Raw genomic sequence first — 14,679 nt, 5'->3', positions numbered from 1 at the left:
CCCCATGGGACAAAGCAAGTTATACGTGGCCAAAAGGGAGAATCATATTTACAACTGCCTTGAAAGAATTTTAGAAGTTAGGACTGCAAGGCAAAATAGGAAACCTGAACTGTACTTCTATCAGCATTGTTCAAGCTATCTGACATGAGGTTAAAAGGACACAATCAAGCTCCTGAATCCACACAGGTATCAATTACATCCAGTGTTTGTAGGAAGGCAATAAATGCAGCCAAAGCATCCTGGACTGGCATGAAGTGTGTTTATGAAATCTTTGTCTCTACTGAAACTGACTGCTTACCAAGAAATCTAAATAGCACGCTGTGGTTTTATAAATCCCATCCCTTCAGAAACCTGCAATTTCAGTACTGATTTCAGACATCTGTCTAGTATTTATGACTTAACAACAACAAAAAAAAGCAAATAGTTAAAAATACTAAAAACACTAGTACTTAAAAAAGTTCCTAGGATCTCATAGACAATTTGTTGTGAATCAACATTTGTTACAACACATCATGTGATTGTTCTCTCTCTGACTTCCTAATTTAATTCTGTAGTGGCAGTTCCTTGTTTTGCTTATATTTTTGCTAGAGAAAACAAAGCCAGAAGAAAGAACCTATACAGGTAAATCCTTTCCACTAAAAATGAAGTTTTCTCAATGAACTACACAGATCAGCACCCACCATCGCATCTCTAGTGTTCAGATACATATGCCAAACCTATTTTTGTGTGTAAACCAGCATGGCTATTAAAAAAGCAAATATGAGAGGAACAGCAGTAAAGGACTTATTCTGCTTTTCATTCATAATCAGTGTATCTATCCTATATTCAGGTTTTGGAAATAATTAGGTGACATATTACATGTACTTAAAAATGAAGAAATAAATAAACAAAGTACAAAAGTAAAGATTTTGTACTCACAGTAAATATTCGCCTGCCAGTCCGATCAAAAGTTACGCAGTATACAGAAGATAAATGTCCTAAAATTCGCTTGTGCATCTTCATATGTTGATAGACTGCAGTTGGAACAAGGCGTTCAAGTCTGTATTTTCCATTTAGTTTTCTTGAAAACAGGGTATCCACTACCAAATGGGTAAAGAAAAATGAAGAGACACATTTATATTGCATTCATAAACTAAAATACTTGACAAGGATGGAAAATTTATTTTAACACTGGACCACCTGCGCATATGAACAGCTTACTATAGTAATTCCCATTTTGCCCTAGTTAGAGAAAAATACATACAAAAGTAGCCTATGACAGACATGGAAAAAGTATTGAACTGCAAGGCATAGTACAAAGATGCAATATAACTTCCAACTTTAAGTACCCAAATTCAGGAGCACTGAGGCAACTTCCATGAAGGAATAATCTACCTCAAATGTAAAAAGTGTAAAAGCTTCCACATAGCTCTTAACTGAAGGTCAGCGCACATTCAAATCTTCTCCAAGGCAAACTGTTTCTTGAGGTCTGCTCAAACATTTACCCATCACTTGTAAGAGCATTCATTTTTTAAGAATCCTGTTACCCACTACAGCTAAACAAACACACACAAAACCACCAAACAAATATACAAACGAATTCACCAAAACTTACAGAAGTTTCTGGTTTTGACTAATAAAACTTTGTTTCAAAGAACTTGGTGATATTTTTCAAGTTTAAAAGCCAACAAGTTCCAAGAGCAAGAATTCAGTTTAACAAAATGGAAATCTTCCATCAAGAATGTCAGTGAAGAAAATTAAGCTCACTGAAATTAATTTCAAACTGCTATTCATGGAATAACAAAGCAACAAAGTATAATACTTCTCTGCATAGATACATAAACATTAGTCACACTCCATATCCTTATCAGACCAAAGAATGGCAGTGGTGATACATTTTATAATCTACAGAAGGCAGGTAATATAACATACATACATACAAGGCAGGTAATGTAACATTTGTGTGAATGGTGCTGGACGACTTAAAGAAATTTGGAAGGGACCACAGGCAGTCATCCAATCTAACCTCTCTGCCCAAGCAGCATCATCCTAGAGCAGGTGGCACAGGACTGCACCTAGACACTTCTTGAATGTCTCCAGTGAGGGAGACTCCACAACCTCTCCGGGCAACCTGTTCCAGTGCATGGTCACCCATACAGGGAAGAAGTTCTTCCTCATATTCAGGTGGAATTTTCTGTGCATCAGTTTCTGCCGGATCCCTCTTGTTCTATTGCTCAGCAGCACTGAGAAGAGTCTGGCTTCTTTCTCTTGGCACCCTCCCTTCTGATACGAACACCTCTAAGTTGTTGCTTTTCAAGGATGAGCAGGCCCAGCTGTCTCTCTCATATTTATCTCAGAGACACTTCAGTCCCTTAATCATCCTCATAGCCCTCCACTGGACCCACTCCAAGACCTCCATGTCTCTCTTATGCTGAGGAGCCCAGAACTGGACACAGCACTCCAGACTGACCTCATCAAGGTTGAGTAGATCACTTCCCTTGACCTGCTGGAAATGGTCTTCCTAAGGCATACCTGGAAACCACTGGTCTTTTTTGCCACAAGGGCACTGCTGGCTCATGGACAACTTGCTCCATAGTATCAACTGCAAAAGAGCTATAAACCTCTTGGACCACTCAGGTTTGGCCCAGACCAAGGTAACAGTGGTTCAAAAGCCAGCACAGGTCAAACTACATCAGATATGCCAATTTTTGCAGTGGGATTGTAGCAACTTTGTAAGAACCACAAGCTTCTTGTGTTATAGCCAAGTGCCTAGTCCATTAGCCTCAGAAAAAGATGCGGTTGCATTTGCTTTATGACAAACTTTTCCCTTGCCAGCAGTATACTGCAGAACAGCAGGAAACCAAGATTAGTTCAGGCACAAGATAAATCTAGTTTTGGTATCTCACAAATCATCCTATGTTTAAAACAAAAAACCCTCAACAAAAAAAACACATACACAAAAAAAAAAAAGAAACCAAACAAGTGCACACACACAAAGAGAATAAAGGTCTGTGTCCCAACAACCATAATCCCAACCTACACAGAAATTACCTTTTGTCTACTTTTAATGTAAGATGGATATGGTTTATGGATATCTCAATGCCTTAACAATAGCTCACAAAAACTGAAAAAAACTTAACTAAAATTTTAATTGGCAGAGATGTGTCAATAAAAAAAAACTGCAGGGGGACTTTAGGATAAAACAACAGATTACTTTACATAAGAATACAATTTTTAATATACACCTGAAATTATAAAAAACTTCTGAAGTACTTGAGATCAGCTTCAAGCTTGAGGGGGTTTATGGAAGTGAGTTTGGTTTTGGGGGATTTTCGGTAACACTGGAGAAGATAATCTTAGCAGAACACAAGCCAGTATTTCTAAGAATGGTCTCGCTGATGCCAATCACCAATGGGCAACTTACTACTAGTTCACATATCCCTGGGAAACTCAGCAGGTGAAACACCCCTTGTTCACTATCAACATACCTGAGGATATAAAAGAGAACACTGTGACACTGGAATCAATACTGGAATCCATCTTACTCTTTAGCCTTAATCCAAACTTAAAACATGCCAAAAAAAACTGGTTAAAAATAAAACTAAGTGAATTAAAAAACAATTTGACATGAAAAGAACCTCCACAGTATCATGAACTTACATTCTCTGGGAAGAATCTTTTTTACCAAGTCCATGCAATTAGCAGAGGGGAGGGGAAGAATCAATTTCCCACAAGTCTAAACACTATCCATAAGCACATAACTTTTAAGACTTCCCCAAGTGGGGGGTATCTTCTGGTTATTTAAAATGGAATTCTCACATCTACCACTGTTTTTCAATATCCCTTTCTTTTAACTACCTTTCTATTTACTCTTATCAACTTTGCCAAGTGCCAAGAATCTATCCTCATTTCTCTGACCAATTCACACTATTTTTTCCAAACACCTGCAATCTTTGCTAGCACATTAGCTTTTTTCTCCCCTCCAGACTACAGGTAAAAATCAAAAATACCTGTGTGAAAAATTCCTGCATTCAAACAATAAAATTGATTTGTCTTGTCCAATCCAAGATGAGAAGGGTTACCCACTGTTCATAATAATGCCTTTGCACAAATTATAGGCCCTTGGTTTTATAACAATTGTTACATCAACACTTGTCAAGTCTCTATGCTATTTAGCTAGATTTTAATGCATTTGGAAAACAATGAATTTAGAACTCTGTGACAGCAAGTCTAATCTCTCTCGTTTTAGCTGTATTAGCACTTCTCTGTCTTTGCTTGGCCTCACACAAATGAGGGAGTATGAACAAAGCTGTTAATCACAGGAAGAATGATAAGGTATAAGTAGTTAAATGGTTGCAGTGGGAGCCACTGCATAAGGGAGTGAAGGAAGATTACACTTTATCCCAGGATGCATTAGAGAACGCTGGTTGGGCCTTACAGTGAGTCAACCACCTAAAAGGGAAGGGTTGTAAAGAAGAAAACAACAGAATAGAGATTGCATGCTCCTTGGCTGGAAGGGCATTGTGAAATGGACAGTGCATTGAAAAAACTATCCAATGCCTGGCTGACCAAGGAAATTGACACTACCTTAGTTTTACATTCCCATCTTCTACTTACACAGAAGGTCCTTTTTAAAAAATAAATAAATAAAATAGAAAAGAGATTAAAAAAACAGATGCTACTATGTGGTTGTTGCACAACACAGTATGATAAACTACCACTTCCTCCCAAATAATATTCAGGTTTCAAAATCAGAACCCTTCATACTTAATAATCAGTGAAAGCCAGTGTCTGAGAAAGCTGTGAATTTGTTGACATTTTGAAACTTTTTCACAAATTCTATCATTTTAAGTTGCTAACAATTGTTCACTAACTGGTTCCAAATGAAATTAAGTGGCTTCTAGTTTTTAGTAACTCGGCTTATATTTTTATAACATGACCAGCCTCAAAGACTGACATGGTCTACTACCACCCAGCCACTGAATGGCTGAGGTGGGAAGGAACCTATATAGAGGTCATCTATTCCAAGCCCCCTGCACCAGTAGGGTCAGCTAGAGCAGGTTGCTCAGTGCTGCATCCAGTGTCCAGTTTGAGTCTCCAAGGATGGAGACTTAACAATCTCTCTGAGCAACCTGTGCCAGAGATCTCATCACCCCCAAAGCTGTTTTCTTATGCTTAAATTGAAGTTCCTCTATTTCAGTTTTGGTTCATGACCTCCGTCATGTCAGGAAGCACCAATGAGAAGAGCCTGGCTTCATCTTCCTCACATGCTCCAATTCAAGTATTTATAACCATTGATACCACCACTACCATCCTGCCCATGCCATGCTTTCTCTATTCAAGGCTAAACAAGTCCAGGTCTCTTGGCTCCTCCCTGTATAACAGAGACCTCAATTTCTTCATCATCTTTCTGGTCCTTTGAGAGACCAGTTAACAGCTATGTTTACCAGTTAACAGGCTCTCCATGTAGGTCTTTTTCTGAGGAGCTGGATCCAGCACTCCAGGTGTGATCTTATTTGCACTGAGTAGAGGGGAAAGAACACCCACAACCTAATGGCAATGCATTGCCTCCAGCAACCCAGGATGCTGCTTGGGTTTTGTGTGCAAGGTCACATTGTGTCTGACACGCTCAGCAACAGGACAGCCAAGTAGTTTTCTCCACAGCTGCATTCCAGCAGTCAACCCCCATGATCCACTGGTACATGAAGTTATTCCTCCCCAGGGGCAGGACCTTTGCTCTTCTCTTTGTGAAACTTCATTAGATTCTTGTTGACCCAATTCTCCACCCTCCTCAATCATTCACTACTCCTGGATTTCAGCTGTTTGACAAACTTTTTGTTCCATCATCCAAGTTACTAACGTAGATGTTGAACAATACTTGCTCTTGCACCAACCTCTGGAGTACACCATTAGTGACTGGCTCTTGTGCCAGTCACTGGAATTCACTCTGCTGATCACAGCCCTTTGATCCCAGCAGTTCTGTCATATCTTTTCAGTTTGTCATTGAGAATGTTATGGAAGTCTGTTCAGAAAGCCTTGCTGAACTCCGGATAAATAACATTCAATATTATTCCCTAATCTCCAAGCCCCTCATCTCCTTTAAAAGGCTATTGGGCTAGTCAGGCATGATTTCTCCTTCACAGATCAATTCCAACAACTCTTAACCATGTACCTGTCTTTTCCTACCATGACCTCCAGAAATATTTGCTTCATCACTTGCCCAGGGACTGAGATGAGGAGGACCCACCTTTAGTTCTATAAAGTCTCCTTCTCATCCTGCTTCAGGTCCCCTGCCCCATTCAGCAGCAGGACTACTGCTCCTCCTACTGCTGGTAGACCTGAAAAACTCTTCATGTGTTGATTCATATCCCTCACCAGATTTATTGCCAGAAGAACTCCAACTTCCGTTACTGCAAAATCACAGAATGGTTGAAGTTGGAAAGGACCTCTAAAAATCATCTGGTCTAACCCTCCTTTGAAAGAAGGGGAAAATATTGCTCAGAATCTTTAATCTCTAGAATTTAAAAAAGCAAGTGGGGTAGAGAAAAAAACCTGCCATTCTTGACCTAAAGGCTCTAAATGTAAGAGTTTAAATTCTTTTTTTTTTCATAAGGGCCACTCAGGAATCTAAAATGTAACTTTGTTTTTTAAAATATTGCTTCTGCTGTCACAATTCACTGCTGACAACAATCTTTATCTCAAAACCACACATCTCAAAGCATCAAAAACATCTTATTTGTTTGGCATCCTGTGGAACAATGTAAAAATCAAACAAAACTGATGGAAGTGAAGTGGTGGGAGTTTTCAGTGGAACTTACAAGAGTATAGATTTTCTCCCACTCAAAAGGCATGCAACAGGCATCAAATTAATGCCTCCAAAGTTTCAGAACTTCTCTAACTCATTCGCATCCCAAATAGAACAGGCAGCTCAAAGAAAAACAGAAATCTGTTAAAAGGATGATAAATTTGGGGGTCTGAAAGATATGGCAGTATTAGCCATCTTTTTTTTTTCCACTTGGCTTTCTTTCTGCTTTCTAATTTTACCAAAGTGATCCATTCTATCTCCTTATTTACATGGTCTTATCCCTGAATATGGAATATGCCTTAAAGATGGGGGATAGTAATCTGCCTTATCCACTAGCCTGTGATAAATCAAATTTAGTTTTGTACCACATATGGGTTTTTAAAATATTTTTTAAATATTTCAAAATATTTTTAAAATCCATACACAATCTTTCACAGTCTTCCTTTCTGGAGTTATATTTAACTAATGGAAGTTCTGTTCTGAAAACCAGAATCCAACTTCATTCCCCTTCCAGACATACAAAAATAGAACCAGATTCAGAAGAATCCTGGAAGGATACCTAAAGGATATAATTCACTTACAACTCTTACCCTTAATGAATCAAGTTTCATTAACTTAAGCGGCTAGACAGGCCTCTAATGAATACCACAGAATTCAGAGCTGTTAAAAATAATAGTAGAGACTGCTAGACAACTCCTTTCACTCTCCAAGACTGTAAGATTGAAATGTATCAAGCATTCAGTTTGGTGCTGTTGAAAGTTTTTTTTCCTTCTTTCTTCAAAGACTTCCAAGACAAAAAACAAAAAACAAAAAAAAAACCCAAAACAAAAAAAAAAAGAAAAAAAAAAAACCACAAAAAAAAAAAAAACCACAAAAAAAAAACCAGCTTGAGCTGGCTTCTAACTTCCTACCATTCCTCTGTTCAGCTTTCGAACTCTATACAGTATTCCAAGTCTCCTGACTCAGACATGATTGTCAACCAAGTAAAACGATTAAGCTTGCTATGTTATCAAGCCAAAACTTGTCTCTGGTCAAATCATGAAGGTAAAAGAATATCAACTCCTAACTGGAGGATTTCTGAAAACACCAAATTCTATACACACCTCAAACTTCACATACAATATTCATTTGCTTGATGAAAGCAACTGCCAACCCGTCCCAATTCAGAGTGGTAGGAGGTGAGATACTTCAAGAGGCAGAAAGCAAAAACAAATGAAAGCTACACAATCTTCCACACTTCCCTGACTTCAGTAATACCCCACTTGCTTTCACTATATAATTCCATTGGTACTTTACTCAAAGTTCCATGACTTCTACCGCTTATTTATTCTTGCACACTAACAAGTGATTTATTTTAGTATAATTCACTCTAGACTTGACTAAACATGTACAACAAGATATTACTTTTACACAGATCTTTTAATAGAAATGCAGTCTTTTCCTTTATTTTCTTCCTATAGTTAACAGAATAATATAGTTGCACAAAGTACTGGCAAGCTAGTTTTTAGGCCTGAAGTATTTACTGTATTTCTAAAAATAGACATTTACACTGCTTTCAGAACCTGGCATTCTCTTTACAGCCAAAACACCAGTACCACTTAATAAACATACTGAAAAAAGTGTAAAATGCTTCAGAACTTTTCTTGAGATTGATTAGTCTGCAAAACTGTGAAATACTGGTTTTGGAAGACAGATATTTTTGCTGGTCAGGAAAAAAAAATCATCTTTGTCTGGGGCAAAGAGCCAGTCTCATTCAGATCCTCACACCCAAGTGGTCAGCTTTCCTGAGAGTGCTGAGCTTAAAGCTCTCAAAGATTTATGCTTAGTTTCATTCCTTTTTCAGCAGCTCCCAAATATTACTGAAAAAGAGCTCTTTTTCTGCATCCACAAAAATGAGACCTTCAACAAAACAAATTAGCATATGATTTAGCTGCTTTTGCTCTTTATTAAGCACTTCAGCAACTTTTTTATAAGCTATATTGCACAAGAGAGCCCAATTGGACAAAGACTATTCGATATTCAAGTTTTATTTTCATCATGTTCTACAGATACTCTGTAGTTTTCAGGGGAAATATGTATTTGTACAGATCTATTTTAATTGGCATAAGCCAGCTACCTACAAGGCAGGTGGTATAATATACACAAAAATAATTCTAAATAATACTCCATCAGCATCATACCAGCATTAATTCATCAGGCTACAAAATAAATTAACAACTTTGTGCATTCACTGAAATGTAAGTTAAGTTTTCCTGGACAACACAGAAGAATTTCAGTGTCTTTGTTCCTGTTCCTCAAACATTAGTATATTATCTAACTGAAATACATACAGCCTGAAGAATAATAGGTTTTAACTTTTTTTTTTTTTTTTTTTTTTTTTTTTACATAGAATGTAGTCTTCCCAGGGGAAAACTGGAAGTTATTTAAGGAAACAGGAAAAAAAATTCTAATTCAATTTATAAAAGAAGTGCTATTCAAGTTCCTTGTTTCATTGAGAGTTCAGAGTAGATAGAATAAGATACATCAAAAGTAAATGCTTTAGCATACAGCTCTGAACCAAATATCCGAAAAATCCAAATACACTTCACAGTTGAAACCATTCAGTTACCAGCACTTATATGAATGTTTGGAAAAGGAAATTACTGGTCATGAAAAAAGTGGTATTTGAAATAACTGTAATTTTGCAAACATTCAGTGCTCTGCAAAAGGTTCAATAAAAATAACATTTATTTAGAAAGCCTGACTTGTTCTTCTCTAAAAAGAGTCTGAAAGTTATTTTTCTTAACATTTTATTTCACTACCACAGCAGCTCTACAGCCTTCTTTGAACTTCAGCTACCATGGATCTCACACACTGATCTTTTTCCCTTTAAAAAGTGTGCACCAGCTACCATACACTGTAAGCTACAGTACAACGTAAAACAGTCCTCAATCATTCTGATTCCTCCAACATGTTTTAAAAGTTCTTCACAAGAAAAGCTAAGCAACCACTAAAGAAATCTTAGCTATTAAAAAGCTCAGTCCTACAGTCACCTTGCAAAAAATAGCCCAAGATTTCCCAAGATTATTATCATCAAGCTATTGCACAACCACTCAAGAAGGGAATTTTCCAACCAGAAACAAGCATTTTCTCCTACATACCTAGAGCACAACACAGAAAATGCCCTCTAAGTGAATACAAAACTAGAGGCTCTAAACAAAGCCACATTGAATGATGCAGGTACTACATTAGATTTCAAGTGAAGCACTTCTGATCAATACACATACCAGCTGAGGAGTTCTAAAGCTCAACTCTAAACAGCAAGCAAAACCACATTATCATCCTACAGTCCAAGCATCTACAGAAATATCATGGAAAGCATGTAACTTGTGCTTTCAAATGGAAATGCTACTAGGACACTAAACATTCTGCAATCTACCAAGTCAAAATTGGCTGTGCTGAACCTGAGAGCTTAGCTATAGCATGGTTCTGCTTCAGCTGTTGGAAGAGAACTATAATTCTCTGGATTAAGTGTAATGGTGTGTATTTTGAGATTTGATTTTGAGTTCCTTCAACTGATGAAAAAATACAAACAGCCCAAATTAACCTCTCTTGATTTTACATTTTATATATGCATATCTATTTAAATTCATTAAAAACTTAGAAGCTACCAAAAGCCTCCAAAAGGAGTTCAGAGATTGAAGAATTGCCATGGCAAAGTTGCCACATTAAAAAAATTCTCTGTTCCTAATAGTGTCTGCCTACATATTTATATTGTGATACTATATATAGTGTATGTAAATATATTTTTTCACATACTTTGTTATATATTAGTTTCCCAATGTATCTGCAAGTCTTCTCTTTTTTTTGCCAAGACAGAAACCTTTGTCTTTGCAGCAGCAGCTGCACCTGATCCAGAGCCAATCAACTGGATATTCTCTGCCCGCTCTCATCCAACACTGCACATCTATCTGCAACTACCATTTTAGTAAAAAAACCCAGTCCTTTTCTGGTGCAATCCACATGGACAATTTGGTCTTAATCATTCTCCCTTCAGTGGACATCAATAGAGAAAGATTAAAAGATGCCAGTGATACTGCTCATTTTTCTATACGTGGAAAAAAAAAGAAAGGGTGCTCCTTAAACAGTCTTCTCAAATATCACATCTTGATCCTTCTAGCAACTAAACAAATGTGTAGCTTTGTTCTTAAAACATGAAAGCTAACAAACATTTCAGTGACCATGTGAGAGCTTAAAAATAAAAACTGGAATACCTCTGACCTTCACCTTTCAATTTTTCAACCATACAGAAAGCACATGCATCCTTCATGATACAGCACACAGAGAAAGCTAAAGGACAGCTAAAAAATTAGTGAATGGACCAGAAACCAAAAATAATAACTTCTACAAGACTCAAATTTTTCCAAAGGAAACCATTACCAGTCTACATGACTGACTTTTCCTAACAACAGGTGTAGGCCTTGCTGCCCTATAATACCAATTATTTATCTACTGGCAGCCTTATTATATCTTTAAGAAAGAGTTTTGTTTGTATGTAGTCATTGTTTAAATACATTTTATTCAATTTCATACTTCAAAGACAAAATTAGCTTCAGAGAAAATTTTACAATAAATAAAGAAACACAGCATCTTAATAAAAACACTAGAAGTAAGGCATGTGACACTAACAAGGGCAAATATAAACAGAACTACTATTTATCTCTCACCATCATAATAATCAATCACCCTGAAAGTTAGGTATTAAAATGGCAGTGCCAGAATAAAATTGACTTACCTATACTAGGTGGGCTGCCATAATTTACAGGGGACTCTGGAGGTCTTCCACAATGTAGTGCAGCAAGAGCAGATCCCTTCCATACAACGTGTTTGCAACCTGTTTGTCAAAAATCACACCAAAAAATAAAGGCAAATGAGCTTTTTCATGCAAAACCACAGGAAAGGTGTGAAATATCAAGAACTCTCAAAATTCTCATGAAATGTTCATACTTTTGTTTGTACGAAGCAAAGACTGTCTGCCAGCCCCTAATAATGTCTGCACTCCAGGGACACTCTGTGGAATTTCTTGCTCTAGAAGTGGTCCAAGTCGATGGCATATTTGAAGCAAGTGGTCAGGTGCCAAGTGTCTGTAGTATTTCACCTATTACATCAAAGAGCAAACAGAACATTTGAGAAAGAATACAATATTTTTGATGTATTACTGGTTTAATCTTTCCCCCCCACCCCAGACTGCTACACAACTTCGTAACAAAACTATAGGATATTAAAGGATAAAAAGAAATAATGACCTTTAAGCACAATAATTCATTCCAGCTGGTCCTAATTAATTATTCTATTCAACACATGCCACTTTGTACAGAGAACTGTTGGTATTTACTACTTTCTGACTTCAAGGTACAATTGGTCATACACTAATAAGCTCCCTTATAACCACAGTAAAAAAATGTGAAGTATATATTCAATATTACATTTAAGTAGTGGTGTGGTCAATTCAAGTTACTGTAAGATAAAGATGAGACAAAGATTGTAAAGACAGGAACATTTACTTCTTTCAAAAATTACAAATACCAAAAAAATAACACAGCTTTGTAAAAGAAAATGCAAAAACATTCTGCCTGAATTTACCTAAGTTAAAATACCTTGAAACTTTACAACTGGCTTGATTTATTTTACATCTAAAGCTTTTAAACAAAAATGTTGGCTTAAGTAACTCAACTTTAAAATTGGTATATGTCTTCCCTATAAACATGACAAGTTTTTGCAACAGGTCATAATTACACAGTACAAAAACAAGCACCTATTATCAGCAACATAATTTCCCAGCACTTGATAACAAGCCACCTTTAATGACTGCCAGATAAAAACAGTTTATTCTTTTGAACTACCATAATTCTAGATCAGAGAACTGTCTTAAATAACAAGGGGGGAAAATGCTTTTGAAATGTATGTGACAACAATAAAAAATCCTACTAACATAAGACTTTTAGTTAATAAATAGCATTTTTAAAATGCAAAAGCTATTGTCAATTCAGACTATAACAAAAACAAATTAAAATAATAAATTAAGAGGGAGAATAGACTCAATTTTTCCAATTTCTCCAATTATTGTATATAATTTGGCATGTAGTAGTTTTGTCTTTCATACAGCCTGAAATACATCTTCACAGTTTTACTTCACAGAAGAGGGGAAAAACCAGCAAAATACTGAAGAAAAAGCTTGTGATGTTTTGCTATTCTGTAACTAGAGGAAGTCTTAACTGACACTTAGGCAAAATTATGCTTCTGTATTACACCCAATTAACAGAATATACCTCATTCTGCATCAAATGTGTTCCTATCTTGCTGACACACCACAATCATTTAATGTACACTCAGGCAGTTTGATAACATAAAGAGTGCTGATGTCTGAAACTGAGGTTCTGGAAAAACCTTGCTCACACCAGTAATTCCCACCACCACAAGGATCTCCTAGTGAAGGAGGGAAAGTTTTCACTCTCCTGTCTTGGTCTAACACTGGCCAGTAGCTCAGCCTTCTGCAGCCACTTGCTCATTCTCACTGCAGTGGAATGGTGGAGAAAATCAGATGGGTAAAAGAGAAAAAACTTGTGGGTTGAGATAAAAACAGTTGAATAAGTAAAGCAAAATCTGCACAGAAAGTAAGGCAAAGTAAGAATTCATTTACTACTCCCATCAGCAAGCAAATGTTTAGCTGCTTCCTGGAAAGAGGGGTTTTTCTTCTGTGGATTATATTACATTTGTAGAAAGCTTTGCAAGTTGTCTGAATTTGGCTGCCTAAAAGTTAAATAACTTGCAAAATTCACACAAGTGAAAAAAGTGTTCTTCAAAAAATACTAAAAATTATATTTTACTTAAATAAAATTGCAGCTCTTTATAAAGATCAGTTAATTTTAAATTGCTAAATTCAATGTCATCAGACAGCACACAGAAGAGTGGCAAAAAATAATTCAGAATTATGATAAGAAAAATTAATAAGAATAGCAAATCAACATGCACTTTTCTGCTTAAAGAAGCAATCAGTCAAAATACATGCATGAGAGCTCTACAATATCTAAATAGCCATACGAAGTTATGAAGCTGTCTACACTTTTGCCATCAACAGCCCTGATCTATTTCCTTAGCTTTTGTTCTCCTCTCTCCTATCAAAAGGAGCACAAAAGCTTAACAAACACTGTTCTTTGCTTATTCCATCTGAAACTAGAATTTAAATCTGCAGAATCTGAATTCATCTTTCAAAGAATAATAACTACTAAGTTTTTTTGTTTAACCATAAATAACACAACTAAATACACAATACAGTTGTCATTTTATCCTGCTCAAGACCCTACAGTTTTACACATCCTAAGAAATGCACAAAATCTAAAGTAAATGAAATAAATAATCTTTGACACATTCCAAAACTACAGCAAGCTGACATCTTGAGTCATATTTCTCATGATTTGTCATCAGCCATGTGCTCACTTTTTATTTTAGCAGAAATTAGGTAGGCTCAATTCCTCTTGCAGTTTTAAAGCAAATGTTTTGATAAGAGGTATCTGTCTGTTTTGTTCCTGATCATCTGTATTAAAGATCTCAATATATACCTTACACCCACACTACAGTCTCTTCTCATTTAAGTCCATTTGTGTGAAAAGAGCTATTTATGACACATTATGCAGTAGTTGTGTGATGCTTCTTCACAGTATTTGTCTAAGTAATCATAGCTCACTGCTAAGCAGCGTTTGCAGCGGCTCATTAACAAACTGATTCAACAATACTGAGCGAGCTGCAGGCTTTGCCAAAACAGAAGTGGCATTGCCCATTGAAACACTTGTCAGTCCCAGGAAGTTTATAGAGCTATTTCATGAACCATGCACAATCTATATTCGGCTCTCATTTTC

General features: G+C 36.5%; 1 protein-coding gene across 1 annotated transcript in view; it reads right to left on the bottom strand.

Annotated features, from left to right (window-relative positions):
• The window catches only part of PHIP (pleckstrin homology domain interacting protein), a 106,349-nt gene that overhangs the window by 83,319 nt on the left and 8,351 nt on the right, over positions 1 to 14,679 (bottom strand). Inside the window, exons 5-7 of the mRNA XM_053973009.1 lie at positions 11,771 to 11,921; positions 11,559 to 11,657; positions 919 to 1,079 (exon numbers count right to left, since the gene is read on the bottom strand). Of these exons, the coding sequence (XP_053828984.1) occupies positions 919 to 1,079; positions 11,559 to 11,657; positions 11,771 to 11,921 (411 nt within the window). The remainder of the gene's footprint in view (positions 1 to 918; positions 1,080 to 11,558; positions 11,658 to 11,770; positions 11,922 to 14,679) is intronic.

The sequence above is a fragment of the Vidua macroura genome, chromosome 3, assembly GCF_024509145.1.
Source record: "Vidua macroura isolate BioBank_ID:100142 chromosome 3, ASM2450914v1, whole genome shotgun sequence".
Taxonomy (NCBI): domain Eukaryota; kingdom Metazoa; phylum Chordata; class Aves; order Passeriformes; family Viduidae; genus Vidua; species Vidua macroura.
This window is presented reverse-complemented; position numbering and strand designations above follow the sequence as displayed.